General features: G+C 35.5%; 1 protein-coding gene across 1 annotated transcript in view; it reads right to left on the reverse strand.

Annotated features, from left to right (window-relative positions):
* Nucleotides 1-3,610: 3,610 nt before the first annotated feature.
* Nucleotides 3,611-19,663, reverse strand: part of NBN (nibrin) — a 46,526-nt gene continuing 30,473 nt past the window's right edge. The window contains exons 11-15 of the mRNA XM_060115568.1: nucleotides 18,223-18,658; nucleotides 12,249-12,404; nucleotides 10,867-10,980; nucleotides 4,929-4,978; nucleotides 3,611-3,773 (exon numbers count right to left, since the gene is read on the reverse strand). Of these exons, the coding sequence (XP_059971551.1) occupies nucleotides 3,743-3,773; nucleotides 4,929-4,978; nucleotides 10,867-10,980; nucleotides 12,249-12,404; nucleotides 18,223-18,658 (787 nt within the window). The 3' untranslated portion in view covers nucleotides 3,611-3,742. The remainder of the gene's footprint in view (nucleotides 3,774-4,928; nucleotides 4,979-10,866; nucleotides 10,981-12,248; nucleotides 12,405-18,222; nucleotides 18,659-19,663) is intronic.

Here is a 19,663-nt window from a genome sequence, read left to right on the forward strand (position 1 = left end):
CTAAATACATCTCTCACCATAGTGCAATTAATTTAGAAAGCAGTAACAAAGAACTGGTAACTAACTAGCTATTATATCTTTGGATACACAGAGAACTTTTATTTGGAAATTAAATAGCTAATCCACATGTCAATGAAGAAAGCACAAGGAGATTAAAACATATTTTGTATTGAATAATAACACAAATATCCAAAGTTGTCACATGCAGCTAATGCAGTGCACAGAGGGAAACATATAGTTTTAAATTCTAATATTAGAAAAGAAGACAGGTTTAAAATCAATGATCTAAGTTTCCATCTGCAGGGGCTAGAAAAGTAAGAGCAAATTTAAACACAAAGTAAGTAGAAGGTAGGAAATAAAGAGTGGAAATCAATGAAACAGAAGACAAAAAATAGAGAAGATCAATGAAACTAAACATTCTTAAAAATTTTTAGAACAGAATTGATAAACCTTTACCTAGATTGATCAAGTAAAAAAAAAGAACACAATCTCTGAAAAGAACAAAAGAGACATCACTATATATTATACAGACATTAAAAGCTTAATACAGGAATATTATGAACTCTACACCAGTAAATTTGTTAACCTGAGGGAGGAGAAAACTTTACCTAAGTCTCAATGTGCTTTGATCTCTTAGGAAGGAATATGGATCATGATCATTCAAATAAGCAAATATAGACTCCACTAGTGTGACCAACCACAAGGTTTCAGTTAACAAATTAGGAAGAAATCTGTAAGGAAGATACTTCTGGGTAGAAAGAGCGTTATACCTAGAGAAAGGGAAGGGGGTATGCAACTTAAAAAGTGCTGCTGGAGATCCTTTTTGATCCACCTCCCAGAGAAATGGAAATAAAAACAAAAATAAACAAATGGGACCTAATGAAAGTTAAAAGCTTTTGCACAGCAAAGGAAACTATAAAGACAAAAAAAATGCTCAGAATGGAAGAAAATATTTGCAAATGAAGCAACTGACAAAGGATTAATCTCCAAAACATACAAGCAGCTCATGCAGCTCAATATCAAAAAAACAAACAACCCAATCCAAAAATTGGCAGATGATGTAAACAGACATTTCTCCAAAGATATACAGATTGCCAACAAACACATGAAAAGATACTCAACATCACTAATCATTTGAGAAATGCAAATCAAAACTACAACGAGGTATCACCTCACACAGGTCAGAATGGCCATCATCAAAAATCTACAAACAGTAAATGCTGGAGAGGGTGTGGAGAAAGGGAACCCTCTTACACTGTTGGTGGGAATGTAAACTGGTACAGCCACTATGGAGAACAGTATGCAGGTTCCTTAAAAAACTAAAAATAGAATTACCATATGACCCAGCAATCCCACTACTGGGCATATACCTTGAGAAAACCAAAATTCACAAAGTCATGTGCCACAATGTTCACTGCAGCACTATTTACAATAGCCAGGATATGTTAGCAACCTAAGTGTCCATCGATAGATGAATGGATAAAGATGTGGCACATATATACAATGGAATATTACTCAGCCATAAAAAGAAATGAAACTGACTTATTTGCAGTGAGGTGGATGGACCTAGAGTCTGTCATACAGAGTGAAGTCAGAGAGAGAGAAAAATACCGTATGCTAACACATATATATGGAATCTAAAAAAAACCAAAAACGGTTCTCATGAACCTCAGGGCAGGACAGGACTAAAGACACAGACGTAGAGAATGGACTTGAGGACACAGGGAGGGGGAAGGGTAAGCTGGGACGAAGTAAGAGAGTAGCATTGACATATATACACTACCAAATGTAAAATAGCTAGCTAGTGAGAAGCAGCCGTATAGCACAGGGAGATCAGCTCGGTGCTTTGTGACCACCTAGTAGGGTGGGATAAGGAGGGTGAGAGGGAGACACAAGAGGGAGGGGATATGGGGTATACGTATACATATAGCTGATTCACTTTGTTATACAGCAGAAACTAACAGAACACTGTAAAGCAATTATACTCCAATAAAGATGTTAAAAAAAAAAAAAGTGCTGCTGGGCAGTGGACAATTGTGAGATTATGGCCAAAGGCCAGGCTACCTCTTCCCTGCCACCACCTAAAGGCCCAGGTCAAAAATGGGGACAGAGTCCCCATTCATCTAAGAAAGGGAGGTGGCAAGTTACACCTCTCCTCTTTCTCCTAAAACATGTAAAGGCTTACAAAAGAGTCCTCCAAAAATCCAAGGGAAAAGGTACACACCTTACCCAAGCATGGGTGTGACTAAAGTTGTTCAGGGCAGAGCTAAGAGCTTTATAAAAATTGTGCAGCACTGAAGGATCTATGCAAAGCAATGGCAAACATCTTTCATCTATTTAACAATACTTTCTAAGCTAAACAGAACTTAAAGGGAATTTTAAAAACTCAGTCAGTTCTGGAGTGTTTGAGCTTTTAGACTACTCCTAGAAAGTTAGAGAGACCATTATTCATTTATCTTTGAATTCTTTCAATGTTGTGGAGGGCAAAGTTTTATATAAAATACACATTTAATAGTGTTTCCTAAACAAATAATTTGAAGGGATAATAACAAAGAAACAAGAAAAAGCTAGGACATTTAAAAACTATCTCCTGAAAGGAGATTAGCCAGATACTTAAATGTGGTGACTTCCCCTGACTGAATATGAAGGAACACTAAATCTTCCATGCAGGCTTAGCAACACTACAAATTAACTTATGATATAACTTTTCACGCTAGGCTATCTCTCACAACCTAAAAAGGGGTGGCAGAACCTACGTGAAACTAGGAAGTTTTCAGTCAGTATAAAAAGCATGTTCTACCTCCTAAGACAAAATGCATCAGTCCTTAGAGCAGATAAAAAGACTTTACCCTAATTATAATGTACAGCCAAAGCTGTCTATATGACAAAATTTGGAAAAAGACATTCTTTTCTTCTTACTATCTCCCTTTAAGGTAGGATGAAGACAATCTTACCATTTCTACTTTATAGATACAAAAACTAGGATTCTAAAAAGGCTCAAAACACCCAGCTCAGTAAGAACACCAAATAGGTCTTATCTCATTCTAGTGAGATCTATCCAGAAGCTTGATGAAGTGTTCCACTATCATTTCCAGTACTAGAATAATATGTGGGTGACATCTTCAACACTGAAATCTATTTCACTTGGGTTACTTCAGCTCAGGGAAGACTATGGCATAATGGAAAAGAAAAAAATAATAAACAGAAAAAAATTATGTTCGGATATGACTATAACCTTCCAATCTAGTCAGTGAAAAATAAGGTACAGAACACTGTATATATTATGCTATCATTTTTATAGGAAATTACTGAAAAATGATATGCAGAGAAATTTGAATAGACATTAAAAATCTCTGTAAAGCCTCATAAGAAATGAGTGTCATGGATTTTTTCAGAGGAGGGGAAACGAATAGCTAGGACAGTGGTAGAAGGGAGACCTTTTAATCTTTTACCCTTTTTATAGTTTTAGAATTTTGAACTGTGACCATAGTAACTATTCAGTAAGTTAAAGTAACATTTAAAAATGAAAAAAAAATTATAAAAGATTAGATAACAAAGACTGAAAACAGAATAAACAATACTAATTGTCACACACAAAAGAAATGGAGTTTTGTTCATTTTATTTAACAAATTTAGGCCATAAACTTAAATCTTCTATACACTATATGCATGTATCCCAGAGGAAACTCGATGTAAATACTTGATAGGAAATGTTTTTCCATGGCTTCTTCATAAAACCCTGTTATCTTCTCCTTTTTACATTAGGATTGTATCTGCAAAGAAAGAAACAGTTAAATGATATCTAGATAAATGACAGCATTCCTTTCACTTTTCAAGTTATAGGGCTTTCAAAATATGACACACTTTTGCAAACAGAAATGAGAATGCTAATTTTATCCTTGGGATCAGATATTAAGTACTGACATTTTTACTGTCATTTATCCTTTTGATGCTGCTTTGATGAATATTTGGTAAAACATCATCAAAAAATCCTGTAAAAGCACTAAAATAATTAATGAAAACAAGTTTAAAAATTAATATATGTTTTTATACTTCCTCCAGGATGGCTGCAAACCTCTCCACTCCCAAATTAAATTATACCATTTTCACCAAGAGCATAATGAACCTAAAATATAATTATGTTGTAAAGTCTTCTCCTATAACAAACAATGTAGTTGGGCAACTATTCCTATCTGACTGTACTTATGAAAAATCAGCACCATCTGTCAACATTTTCATCAATGATTCACACTGTCAATAATGAAATTAAAGAATCAAATTGGTTACAAAACAGACTCAAAAATACAGTATTTCTTGGGAAAACGTTATTCTCCCCTAGCCAGTATCTACCTACAATATTGTTTATGAATATTTGTGAGCTAATTATTATAATGTTTGTTGGGTCTGCAGGAATGCTGAAAATGTTAAATCAGAATTAAATTATAATCATCCATTATAACTCCTCTAACCCTCCCACAAAAACCTGCTTTGAAACTCTAATCCAGCTTCTTATTTTTATGTATGTGCCAAATAAAACTAACAAATGGTCTGGTATTTTACTTGTCTTCTTTCAAAACCCCATTCATTCATACTTTTACTCAGAGCTGAAAATCTCACAAATTTATCAGCCAAATTCACCCAGCTCAGGACCCTTCTTTTGCCTAAATGCCCCAAATAAATTTTAAATATCTTGTGATATAGTATAAGTGAATTAAGCTCAAACCTTGAAGCTATATCCAGTAAACCCAATTAAGAGGTGCTCAAGTAGTAAAAAGAAATACCTATATTAAAAACAAGACAAAATATTCTTTCAGTGAAGGTACTGAAGTGTCTATTTCTAAGGATAGAAGAAACAAATATTTAAACTCTATCAATAGAAATGAATTTTATATACAAAGATTCAGGAGAAAACTGAAATTAAACTTTACCTAAAGAGTTCATCAGCAAGAGATTCTTCTTTTGCATGTTGATTTTGCACCTGTCAAAATTAACATAGTTTCAAAAACTTGCTAAGTGATGAAAATATAGTTAATGAAATTGCCATGCTGGGTGATCACATCCCAGAGATCACCAGGTCTATAAGTTTTTGCCTCTATGACTTCTTGCCCATTCAACAGGTCTGTTCCGTATTCACTTCATGCCAAGATTACTGCAAAAGTCCTCTAACTGAACAACTTTCTCCAGCCAATCTCCTCTCAAAGGCAACCAACACATACATTGCTAACTTGTTGAGTTTTTAACCATTTTTTTCCAGGAGAACCCTTTTACTAAATGAAATTTCAGTGTTTTGAGATCATACCACTGATGGAGGGGCTGAGAGGGCAATATTTACCCCACCTTCAACCAGAGCAGCTCTGCAGGTAAAGTGGCTCTCTTCCTCACAGCCCCAAACCAGGACTCAGAAGTTGCTGCTGAATCACCTCACCCACAAAATAATTAAAAACACAAACTCACCAAACTCCTAAAGCACCTTTGACAGTTAGGACTGGAAATACCCTGTGCTGGGTACATCTTCCTAAAGTCCAGTATGATGGACTTCAGTATGTATGATCCTATCATGTGCCATTCAAAACCCTTCAATGACTTCTCCCACCTACCAAAGAAAACACAAACTCATGAGTCTGACCCTTAAATGGGAAAGGCTCTTCATAACCTGGCTCCATTCTACTTCCTCAATCACTTCTCACTCTCCTCTTCATGAACCCTCTATGCCAGTTAAACTGAATCACACAAAAAGACAAAACAAACAAAACAAACAAAAAACCAGGCTCACCTCCGAACAAATATACTGGGACTCTCTCTGCTTTTTTCATGACAAGAAGTGTGATACAGTATCCTCCTCTTTCCACATCTGACCATCTTTCAAGGTGCATTCACTCAATAATTGTTTAGTGTCTACTATGCATCAAGGAACATGTTCTTCACCTCTTTAACAATGGCTTTCTAATCCTCTTCATTTAAAAGTAAGTCTGCTATGAAGAACTCCCACAGAACTTTACCTATGTGACTCCTAGATGTTCATCAATTTCTATCTTCTGTTATAATTATTTATATCACATCTCCACTAAAAAACTGTAAGTTCTCTGAATGGAGATACTGTTTGTTTACTGTAAGTAATTTACATTTGTGTACTTCCAGATACTATCTTAAAACTGTTTCTAAAAAGAACTCATTTAATCTTCATATAATCTCATTACTACTTTTACACTATTATTCCAATTTTAACCAATAAGGAAGCAGAGACTTAGGTTAAGTACGTTGTAGAAAATCAAAAAATTGTCATATGGAAGAACTGGTATTGACCAGGTCTCCTTGAATAAAAGCACCACCTATTAACCAGGCTGTTACACTGCTTCTGAGTCTTCGGAAAGGGCCTAGAAGAAGACTTGCAGGGATTCAAACTTATAGAATGATTTTCTATTCATACAGTGAAATGTCAAACTGAAATTACATCTTTTACATTTTCTAATAAGTATAGCAGGACACAAATGGGAAGGCACATGATTTTCATAAAGCAGTTGTCAAAAAATCTGCTGGGATCATTCTCCTAAATAATCTTAGAGGCTTCCTAGTAAGGGATGCTAATTTTAAAGTTTAAATAGTAAAGAAATATCAGCTTTATCTTATATATCTTAGTAAAATCATTAAATAAAAAAGTATTAAAAAACAGAAATCCTCCTATTACTGGCATTTTTCAGTGGCTTGGGAGAACTTGGGAGAACTACAAATCACAGTCTTTCAAAAGTCAAATAAGGTTGGGTAGAGGTCAAAGAGTTATTACGTTTAATGCACAGAATAAAAATATCCTATATTCAAAGAAAGTTTGGGAACTAAGTGATTATGAAAACTAAGACTGGTCTGCAGCAAAAGAAGAAAAAGGAGGGCCGAAAAAGAACAAAGGCAGGGAATACAGAAGAGTAGCTAGAGCAAGCCTAGGGAAACATCAAGACAGTAGCACATTTATACATAGAAGCTGCAGCCATGTAGAAGAACAAAGTCAACTCTATTATCTTAGAGAGCAAATCTTACCTAGAGCACCTAAAATTGTTCTAGCAAAAAAAGGAGAGATTTGGTAGAATAAATCTAGGACACAGCCTCTCTACTAATGCTAATGAAATAAATGAAAGGTAGGAAAAAGTCAGCAGCTGCACCATCATTCTGTCAACTCCTCCCCATCCAAGAACAAATAAAACTCGACAGCTATAATTAATCAAGAAGTGCATAACCCCACGCCACAGACTTCAAAAAGGTGTTTGTGCAAAGAACCAAAAGGTTAATGCAACTGATTCCTAACCCTCCCCCAACTCATTAAAAAGTGCTACAGAACTGTCCAAACCTGAGAATTCTTACTAATAATACAAATTTGGGAAAAAGTAGCCTGAGCAAGAAAGAGAAAACAACTGCTGGTGGACTGCTGGGAGGGGACTAATGGCATGGAGAGGTAAGTGGGACTGACACTGACCAAAGGCATAGGCTCCAGTATCCCTGACAAATTAGGCAAATAACCTAAAATGTAAGTTATTCTCTTCTGGGATAAGATATACTCCCTGGTACATATTTAATTCCAGTTCCAAGAAAGAGCTGCACACAGCTTATCTGACCCTCCCCTTTCCTCAATTCAATGTTTTCAGGCAATAGAAACTAGATGGGACATGCAATGTGCCTCTGACTGAACATGCTGCCATACCAACAGTATGGAGGCATCAGGATAATTCTGTTTTTTATGAACAAGCTAAGATGGGTAGGAGTGATTTCAACGACATTCAATTTTTGCTTCACAAACTGGTTTCAGAATGTAATCCCTGCAATAAGATGTCATATGATGTTTCACACAGCAAACAATATCTGGACAGGGTATTTTACTTTAAATAGCTGCAAGATGAAAGAAAACAGGAAAGCCACTCCACATCCAGATGGAAAAAAAGAGAGAGACTGGAATAGAACCTGCAAAAGACAGTTAAAGAATCTAGTCTGAAAGAAATAATAATCCATAAATAAAAAATAAATAAAATTAATAAGAACATGAAAGCAATAAAACAAGAACAAGAAAGTTAAATATAGAAAAAACACAATGAAATGAAATGGGAATGAATGCTAAGTAAACAAACTGAAAACTCTAACACCATTTCAGAATTAAATAAATGAGAAATAGCTAACACTGTTTCCACTGTTATAAATGCTTTATTAAGTAGTATCGTATGTTATTCTCACAAAAAGCCTGTGAAATGGAGGTACTATTATTGTTCCCATTCTGCACAGGAGGAAACAGAAGGATAAAGAAGTAATTTCCTCAAGGTCACATAACATAGCTGGTGAGGAACAGAAGAGATACAACTGAAATTTGAATTTCTGATATAGTGAAAGAGCTTAAGAAAACCACAATGAACGTAGAAGAAATGGATGTGAAGGGCAAAGGTGATTTAATAAAAGGAGAGTTATGTCTTAAATGTAGAGAACCCAGCAAATATAAAAATGTTTTTAAAGATGTAATAGAAAAGTTCCTTGAAATAAAAAAGAACTGCACCTACAAATCAAAATAGCATACTTTACTCTGGGAAAAATGAAGGGAATGATCAACACTGAGATATATTCTGACTGTTACTGACTTTCAAGCCTAAGAAGGAATACTGTAGGCACGCAAGTCACCTAAAAAGGGGGAAAAGGGGCACTGGCATGAGGTGTGGGCGGTGAAGTAGAGGAAGCACAAATAATTTCCTCACTCTTCACAGCAGGAGCCAACAAACAGTATCTAAAATCAAAATATGTAGTTTGAAACAAATACTGATTCTAACCTGATAGTGTTTTTCTTATTTAGGGATCTCAGGAAATATCTGGAAGGAAGAAACATTTATACGAATTCAGCAATGCTTTCAGTTTTACTTCCTTCTATCAATCTCTCTCCTTCCCTTCCTACATTATTCCCCCCTGCCTCCACTCCTCCTCAATAAAGAGACATCTGGAACATTATGTATTTAATGTCTAAATGGGTACTTAGGATTTTCACTTCTTCATTCTTTTGTGTACTACCATAATTATTTGGAATGCACATTTATAAAATGACAAAGCCAGTTATCCTTTCAAAAAAGAATGAAGGATGGTACCTCCATTCTTCCATTTTCTGACATTAAAAATCCTGACAACCCTATTTTTAAGTGACCTAACAATTTTTTGATTAAAAAAAGCATGTTTAAAAACAAATTTCTGAATACTACATTAAACCCATAATAAAGCAAAATATAAATCCTGAGATGTTACCAAGTACCAAAGCCAGCTTTTGCCCTGCCCTGGGGGGATCTACAAAGCACAAAAAAACCCAGGCTCTCCTTTGATGTCTGTACAGGAAATGAGCATTATTAAAGAAAATCCAAGATAAATAGAATAAAAGACTCCAGCACTAAAGAGCGAAAGAGGAACAAACTCTACAACACAAAAGGAGACAGCAAAGAAACTTGCCTATCTTGACCCTGACACAGGGTGAAAGAAAGAAATAAAAAATCTCACTAAGTTTATAATGACAAGGTAGCCTTCACCCAAGCTTCTGGTCCAAATATATTAACTACCTGAATGATCCAAAAACATCACAAGCAGAGATTAAAGTAGTCTCATATTGGTAGAACAAGATTGGCAGACACAAACATATCTTTTCAGGAGGAAATAAACCTCAAATTAGGACTTAAGGAATTCCCACAGATCAAGTTCCAAGGAAAATGAGCAGTTCACATTCAAAGATCACAAAATACATACTTGGAAACAAGGCACCATAAGAGAGAACTAGATTAAACAGATCAACACTTTAGGTATTGGTATCATTAGGAAAAGAATACAAGAGAGGAACTTTAAAATGTCAGCAGGGAACAAGATTTAGAAATAAATGACAAAGATTTCCAGAAATGAAAAAATCCAATAGGTTGAATGAAAACTCAATGGATGAATAAAGTATCAACCAGACAGAGCTGAAGAGAGAAGTACTAAACTGGAAGACAATCTGAAGAAATTACCAAGTACAATCCAAAGAAACAAAGCAGTGAAATATACAGAAAGGAGCTAAGATACATTGAGAAGAAAGTGGGGTTTAACTTATGTCACATCAGAGTGCAAGAAAGAGATATTGTCCCTATCCCCTAATTACCAAACAGCCCTACTTCAAACAGCTCATTGAGATGACCAATGGAGCCCACCTTTGGGTTTCAGTAGCACTGGATAATCACACAATACAAAACTAAGAAGAAGACTTTCTACCTTTGGATACAGACTCTGATTATCTCTCAATTCAATGGTCATATGTTTCTGAATTCTTAACTTCCATGTAGTACTTCTATATTAAAAAGCTCCCAACTTTAATGAATTTTTATCAAATTCACCAGTTTAAAAAAAGGGGTTGAAAGAATTATGGATCACGTGGACAGTCTTGTTATATAACATACACTAGTACTCAAAACACCCAGGGAGAAGGTAAAAGAAGCATATTTTTGTATTCTTCCCTGTGAGTTCTCATTATAGTAGTTTATAAATATTTACTTGTAGCCAATAGCTGTAAAACAGTGAGTTTTTGGAAACCACATTCTAACATGGAGAGCTGTAAAGCATTTCATATTTTCCCAAAAGAGCATTATAACTGAGGTTTGGTTTCCTGAGGCTTAGGTGTCATATTAGATAGGATATGATCAATAAATCTAGAAGTCCCTTAATGAAGTGTTATGGAAAGGTACAAATTAATCTTAATGCTCTGTAACTCAGGAATTTTTCTGGAAGAATAACCTTAGGTCACTCACCTTAAGTTTGGTTTTAAGAAGAATTTGCTCTAAGGAAATCACAAGGGATCAAAATACAAATCAAACAAGTTACTGGGTCTTACTTCCTACTAACCTCCATTTCCTGCCTCAACCACTCCTCTAATTCTGTATTCTTTCGGGCATGATGAGCTATTAGATCTGATCCTCCAATGATGTGTGGAAGTTTTCCTGCTCCAGGAAATTTGACCTGTTAAATAGGAAACCTTGGTAAATGCACTAAAAAATTGACAATCTTTTTTTAAAAAAAGCTTAAAAAAAACAAAGACTGTAAATCACATATAAGTACTAAAGATGTTTATATATTATAAATGAAAATGAGTGTGAGAGGAAATAGAGCTGTTCCATTGGAAAAAGTCAAACAAATTCTTTCACTAGAGGCAATCCAGTTAAGCTTCTTTTTATTGAGTATTATTGATTTTTGTTTGGTAACTTAATTTAAAAAATTAGTATGCCTTTTGAATTTTGATTTAACAATGAGATTTTGCAACACGATACTGAACGTAAAGTAAGCTTGCATTAATACAGACTGGATCAGAAATATTCTCTTAGAACAACAAATATCATATATTAATGCATATATGTGGAACCTAGAAAAATGGTACAGATGAACCGGTTTGCAGGGCAGAAATAGAGACACAGATGTAGAGAACAAACATATGGTCACCAAGGGGGGAAAGTGGCAGGGGGTGGTGATAGTGGTGGGATGAATTGGGAGATTCTGATTGACATATATACACTAATATGTATAAAATGGATAACTAATAAGAACCTGCTGTATAAAAAATAAATAAAATTCAAAAAAAAAGGGAAAAAAATTCTCTTAAATATCTTGTCAGTTACTAAAGCAGGAGGAACTCAGATCTGATATTCAGTATACATATTTATATTTTGTTTAATATACACAAGTAATAATAAAATGCCTAGTTTTCATTATTAAATGCGCTCAGTTATTTTGAACAAATCTGTTATCATCACAAAGTCCTAAGTTAAAGAACCTCTTCAGGTAGTCATAGATCAATATTAGAAAATAGGAGGACCTGGGAATTTCCTGGCAGTTCAGTGGTTAGCACCCCACGCATTCACCGCCGAGGACACAGGTCTCATTCCGGGTCAGGGAACTAAGATCCCGCAAGCCATGCTGCGCGGCCAAAAGACATAAAAAAAAAAAAAAAAAAAAAAAAGAACTAGGAGGACACTGTCGATACAGCCAAAAGCCTGCTGCTTAAGGTAGAAAAAAACAGGTAAACAGCATCCTTTAAAGAATTTAACCTTAATAAAGTTTGTTTTATATATTCATTTAAGTGTCAATTTATGTCCTTAGTAGTTTTTAACTGTTTTAAGCAGAAGAAATAGCATCACTTTTCAACATAAACTGCTTTTATTACTAGTTAGCATATTTCTAAAAATATTTCAAACACTGGCCTCTTGTGATATTTTAGTTAAAGGAATACATACCTTTTTGAATTTCTTGAAATTCTTTAGTTCACCATAATCATTATTTACACTGGATGCATTTCTAGAAGTAGAGTTACGAACCACCAGTGACCTAAACTCAGTCAGTAACACCTTCTTTGGAAGCATCTCACCATCATCCTGAAGTTCATCATTGTTCTTAAATGGTGTTAAGATGGAGAGAAGAAATTAGAAGGAAAAGGAAAATCACTTGTCATTTAGGAGTTTACAGAAAAAAGTTCAAATACCCACAAAAACAGTAAAAAAAAAAAAAAGGTTTATTTCTGGCACCTGAACTTTGTACTTGAAATCAAATCATATCTATTTAAAAACCAGAAAATTACTCAAGTACTCTACAACTTTAGAAACATTTATAACACACTATCTATGAGAGAAGGCTAAAAAACCATAAAGTGTTTGAAATTTAGTAGCATATTCTAATAAAAGTTATCCCAATAAACAATTTATCTTCTTGTATACATTTTCTTGGCAAGAAATAGTCTGCTTCTTTTCATTAAAACCATACACCGAGATTATTATACAATCCATTCTAGAAGTTCTCTATACTATGTTTAAGGTTTCTTGGATATTCGATAATTTATATTTTTTATTATTTTGGACACCTCAAAAAAAGCAATCATTAATTCTGGGCACACCACCTCATTCACTGAAAGCCACTTTTTTATTCCAGATTAATAATTATTAAATCAGCCTGAAGATTCCTTCCTGTTGCTGGAAGAGATTCTTTATGTCACTTACTATTAACTAACTAGCTAGTTACATATCCACATTCTTATAGCTGCTCAAGGCTATCTTAGTTTTTTAAACTGCTTTACTATATATCCATTTGGAAGCTGCTAACAGGACTAAGATAAAAACAGTCAGGGAGAGAAGAAAAAAGGGAAAAGTCAAAAGAAAAGGTTCATGCGACAGTGACAGAATGTAATCAGGAACTCAAAATAACAATGGCCTAATACTTTTGTATTTTGTTCTCTTTTGGATATAAACAACAACCCTGTTGTAAAAGTGTTAACCTGATTTTATAAACAAAAGACTTGAGGTTCATAAATGTGAAAATGACGTTTTCAAGGTCACTATCTATGGAGTAGAGGGCAGGGAATTACACTCAGGCTTTGTCCATACTCTTTTAGCTATACCATGGTTATAATATGATCTATCCATTTCCAGAGGAGGCATAATTATGAAATAGACCAAAACTATAGAAAGACAATCAATTAATCCTAAGAATATACTGACAGAAATTGATGCAATGATGGTCCATACAAGTCAAATCTTTATAAAAATAAAATACAAATCCCTCACAGATAGTTCTTTAGTTGACCAGAGTGATTCTTGAGCTCACACTTCTTCGCAATTTCATTTTCTTGCTAAAGAAATAAAAAATTTTGCTCATAAGAGTAATAAGATGGTACCTTTCTGAAAACCTCAAAGATACTCATGCTCTTGACCCAGTTATTTCACTTTCAAGCATCTTTCCTAGAGAAACTACGACATGAGAATAGAAATATACATAGAAAAAGACTGTCATATGAGTTATAAGAGTAAAGAACAAGAAGCAATTTAAGTTCATACAAGTTATACACCTAAAGAATGTAATATGAGAAATGATAATACAAATTAATTTAAAATGGCTATAAAATTGCATTAACTTATGAGTCCAATTTGAAAAATAAGATTTAAAAAAGAAAATGCCAGGGCTTCCCTGGTGGCACAGTGGTTGAGAATCTGCCTGCTGATGCAGGGGACATGGGTTCGAGCCCTGGTCTGGGAGGATCCCACATGCCGCGGAGCAACTAGGCCCGTGAGCCACAACTACTGAGCCTGCGTGTCTGGACCCTGCGCTCCGCAACAAGAGAGGCCACGATAGTGAGAGGCCCATGCACCACGATGAAGAGTGGCCCCCGCTTCCCGCAACTGGAGAAAGCCCTCGCACAGAAACGAAGACCCAACACAGCCAAAAATAAATAAATAAACAAACCAATGAACCAACATTAAAAAAAAAAAAAAATTGAAAAAAAAAGAAAATGACAAAATATTGACTATGGTTATCTGCAGATGGCAGAATTATCAACAAACTGTAATGTTTTTCTTTATTTTTCATATTTCTACATGATCGTGTATTACTTTTACAGTCAAAAATAAAAAACAAATTTTTAAAGAAGTCTATCCAAATTTATTTAGAATTGAATGTTAAGTCATCCTTAATCCAAGACAAAAGAGTTATTTTAATTGTTCAAGATATTTATGGAGACTGCCTTATACAAAATCATACTATCCTTCATATTCATATATCCAGAACACATACTAGACAAAAGTATATTACACAGATAGCTAATACTTCCAATAAAAACTACAATTCCTTTGTATACAATAGGGGGCATATCATTTTACATCAAATTTTCAATGATTCAGTAATAAAAGTTCAGAAAATTTTTAGTAAGAAGAAAGTTGGAAAGAAAAAGCAAGATGTACTCTGTGCTTGCTTAGAGACTAAAGAAAATTAATGCTATTTGTCAGTAGTAAGATTAAAAATTTCGATTCCAAGCCTACCATGTACCCTTTTACTGAGTGAGTATTTTCACATACATTACCCACTGGAAGTTGTTACTACGATCAGAACATTTTACTCCCCCATACATTTTCCCCATCCTGTCCTACTCCCTCAAACTTGCTTAACCTCTTGAGAAAGTTTTTATTTCCTATCTCAGAGAATCATACTACAGCCTACCCAGACCCTTCGACTGCAAGCTTGGGACTTCTACACTCTTTCCTCTCTCCTCATTTCTCATATTGAGTCAATCACCAAGTCTTAGAGATTCTACTTCCTAAAGGCCTATCAAACTTATTCTCTCAGACTGCCTTTCATGTTTGCATGCCCAATGCCTAGAATAAATAAGTGAATGAATGACATTCTGAGAAACCTGACAAAAGAAACAGCCAAAAGAACAGGGTGGACCCTGCATTTTTGTCTCAGCTGTCAAAACCTAGGTAAGTCACTTTGGCAAGTTACTTAACTCCCACTGCAGTTTCCACATCTGTTCAATGTGTATAGTACTACTTTACTGCAAGCTGCTATAAACAGCATGATGGTACCCAGTAAGTGGTAGGTATAATTGCTGGGCTTTCAAAGATGCTATATAGTAAGAAAAGAGGAAAACTTAATTTAGAATAGAAGGGTGGAAAGAGGTGAAGAAGAGATATTCTGTAGACAGGGGGTGCTGTTAGGAGGAATGTTAACAAGGATATGGAGACATGTTTGCATTTTATGGAGACTGGGAAATTGAAAGTAAGGCCAAGACCCCAACACAGCTGTCATTTACACAAGGATAAATGCCTAGCAGGGTTATCTAGCCAATAGCTTTCTATTTCAGCTTATAGTAAATCTTACAGACATGCTAGAATCCATATTTAATCCCAAAATAGAAAAACGGTAGTTCTATCATCAATATATTTTAGAAAATGCCCTTCTGATATACAGCTAAGGAATCCAATGCCAGAGAGAAGTATGACATTTTTGCCTTCTTAAAAGTGCAAAACGTTTTTTAAATGAAAGGATTAAGAAATATTTTTTCTGATAATCACTTCTGTAGCTAGAAAAATTAAGTGTAATTCTTTTAATTCACGAGTATCCACAAGGACCTTCAGACAACAAATTCTTAAAACAGTAAAAATGAAAGAATTAAAAATAATTTCACACTGAGTAAGGTTGATGAATTATATCAATGTCAATTTCCTGGTTTTGATATTATACTTAAGTTATGCAAGATGTTACAATTAGGGGAAACAGGGTGAAAGGTATATGGAATGTTTCTATATAATTTCTTACAACTGCATGTGAATCAGCAATTATTTCAAAGTAAAAAGTTTTATAAAATTATCTTACATTGAAAGCAAAATTACTTTTGTTAACAAGGTTCTTACTAAAAAAGTATAGTGCTAAAATACAGTGATTTAACTTTAGTATATCCAGAAGTCTTGTCACAATTGAGTTGCTATTCACTCTCCAAACATCTGCTACAACATATTTATGTTGTACCATATTTTTATTCAGAATGTCATGAATTCTAAAATAGTAAAATAAGGACAAAGGAAATTATGCTGCAGAATCGTAGAGCAAAATAAAATAATTATATTCCCTTATATCATTATACAGCATGTAAATCTTGGCCCTATCTTATTTAAGCCACTGATTTTAGAATTTTTTAAAGACAGCAAAAGGAATTCTTAACTAATACAGTGAGGGAACTTATTCTGGGAAGAAAACTGGATGTGCTGAACCAGGACCTCTGGGGCTTTGGTCTGGGAATCCCTATTTTTTTTTTTTTTTTTTGTGGTACGCAGGCCTCTCACTGTTGTGGCCTCTCCCGTTGTGGAGCACAGGCTCCCGACGCGCAGGCTCAGCGGCCATGGCTCACGGGCCTAGTCGCTCCGTGGCATGTGGGATCTTCCCGGTCCGGGGCACGAACCCGTGTCCCCTGCATTGGCAGGTGGACTCTCAACCACTGCGCCACCAGGGAAGCCATGGGAATCCCTATTTTTAAAAAGCTCAATAGGTGATTCTGATGCAGTTGGTCCACAAAACGGCATTAAGTATTCACTCATAAGGAATAACAAACAATAAGGATTTTCTACCTCATATGAAGATGCCAGTATACAAGCTAAACAGGACATATATTTTGATTTTTCAATAGTAGTTATAGATTTATATAGTGCTTGATACACACTAGGTTCTCAACAAATGCTTATCAAATCATTGTACCTGTGCTCTCACCTAATGAGGTAACCAGTCCACCAACAGTAGGTAACTTAATGATGCATAAAATACAAAATAATCTAAAGAGTTTTCTTAGACCAAAGTGGGTAAGAAAAATTACCAACTTCATGAAAAGAGGACAGAACATTAAAGATAAAAATGAAAATTAAAAATCCCGAGTGATGTTATTCATGTTCTATCCTAAAAATTTATTTAGTAGATACTTTGTTTTTACTAAATTTCTTCATCTCTCTGTGCCTGTTTACTCTATTAAAGCTCCTCCTATACTTACCATCATGCCCAAATGTCTGATATAATAAAATAGTACAGCCTGGAAATCTATTAAAACAATCATGGGGACTTCCCTGGTGGCGCAGTGGTTAAGAATCCGCCTGCCAGGGCCTCCCTGGTGGCGCAAGTGGTTGAGGGTCCGCCTGCCGATGCAGGGGATGCGGGTTCGTGCCCCGGTCTGGGAGGATCCCATGTGCCGCGGAGCGGCTGGGCCCGTGGGCCATGGCCGCTGAGCCTGCGCGTCCGGAGCCTGTGCTCCGCAACGGGGGAGGCCACAACAGTGAGAGGCCCGCATACCGCAAAAAAAAAAAAAAAAAAAAAAAAAAAAAGAATCCGCCTGCCAATGCAGGGGACACGGGTTCGAGTCCTGCTCCAGAAAGATCTCACATGCCACGGAGCAACTAAGCCCGTGCACCACAACTACTTAGCCTGTGCTCTAAAGCCCACAAGCCACAACTACTGAGCCTGCGCGCCACAACCACTGAAGTCCACCTGCCTAGAGCCGTGCTCTGCAACAAGAGAAGCCACCAGAGTAAGAAGCCCACGCACTGCAATGAAGAGTAGCCCCCACGCGCCACAACCACAATGAAGAGTAGCCCCTGCTCGCTGCAACTAGAGAAAGCTCGTGTGCAACCAAAAATAAATAAATAAATAAAATTGATTCTTTAAAAAAAAAAGTCATGAATAAGTTTTATTCGTTGTCATTTATTATATATAGTCAAAGAATCATTGTATTTTTAACATTTACCCTATCAAGCAACAAATTCTTATACTTAATACTAGGTGTAGAAGATACTAATTTTTTCCCCCAAATAAACATCATGACTGCTCATACTGTCAATACAAATACCTCAAGTACTTTTTAACATTCTATGTTCCTATTTGCAATACTTATTAAAAAATGTTACTTACAGAGATTTTGTTACTTTCTGGTATTGCTTCATCATTACAAGTGCCATTTGTTTCTATATCCAATCTTGGCCTTTTTCTAATATTGACATCTTCCTCTTGTTTTTGAACTTTCACTTCAATTTCTAACTCTGTTTTTTTGTTGTTCAATAACTGTTCCAATACTTCATCTTCTATGGCTAAATCATCAGTTTCTTTTCTTTTTTCTGATCTTAGTTTTTCTGTAGAGAGAGATTTATTGGCAGAATTTTTCACAGTGGATTTTAAATCTATATCTGCATACGAGTTATCTGGGTTTTTTCCCACAGGCTCATTCTGCTGCTCCTTATTGCTCCATACTGAGGATGTAGTAGGTTGTGTTTGTTCTAAAAGAGAACAAGACATTTCTATTCTTCCTGATTTAGGTACAGACATTTCTTGATTTTCTTCATCCCTTTCCCTTAGGTTCAAAAAAGGAGAGAAGAAAACAAAAACAGAAAATGAACACAGCTAAGTAATTTTTTAGTTTGGCAGTATTCAGCCCCTTCTTCATTTAATTAACAATATTCTTGGTTTTACTGATTAACAATCTCACCAGAAATAAAAAAAACAGACATCTGAAAACAGTACATAATTCATACACACTCTACTGTTTTGATAGGACTGGTCAATTCCATGGCTTAAAAAATAGGGAAATGTCTATCTTCTTTGCTGGAAGTTGCAGTAGTTGATGAATCAGTGTGGAGGAAAAGGTAGAAAAATATAAAATACAAAAGACTTGGGGCTTCCCTGGTGGCGCAGTGGTTGAGAGTCCTCCTGCCGAGGCAGGGGACACGGGTTCGTGCCCTGGTCTGGGAAGATTCCACGTGTTGCGGAGCGGCTGGGCCCGTGAGCCATGGCCACTGAGCCTGTGCGTCTGGAGCCTGTGCTCCACAACGGGAGGGGCCACAACAGTGAGAGGCCCGCGTACCGCAACAAAAAAATAAATAAAAAATAAAAGACTTGTTGTCAGGAAACAACAGCTTACTTTATAATGTAGGGAAACTGTGGACATGGAAAAATTACCCTGGGACTAAAACCTGATGGGTTAATGAGAGCTAGATTCAAGATAGTAAGTCAAAGTGGCTAAATCCAGAATACAGTATAAACTATATACTGCAAGTAATATGTGAATATATGACTAAGGATATTCTATACAATACTGTATCATTCATTCAATGAGTACTGAATACCTGTCTCATTTAAACTGTACTGAGGCCCACAGAGGAACAAAAACTTGGGTCTCTGCTCTCTAGTTTACTGGATTCATGTTGAACTGGAACAGTTAGACTGATATTTTAATAATACTAATCTAATGTCAGGGTCCTAAATAAACCAATCAAGAAGATTTTTGTAATAATTTAAATGATCAGCGTTTGAACCAGAGAGCTAGCAACACAAACAGATGGAAACAGAGGAATTTATA

The sequence above is a fragment of the Mesoplodon densirostris genome, chromosome 13, assembly GCF_025265405.1.
Source record: "Mesoplodon densirostris isolate mMesDen1 chromosome 13, mMesDen1 primary haplotype, whole genome shotgun sequence".
Taxonomy (NCBI): domain Eukaryota; kingdom Metazoa; phylum Chordata; class Mammalia; order Artiodactyla; family Ziphiidae; genus Mesoplodon; species Mesoplodon densirostris.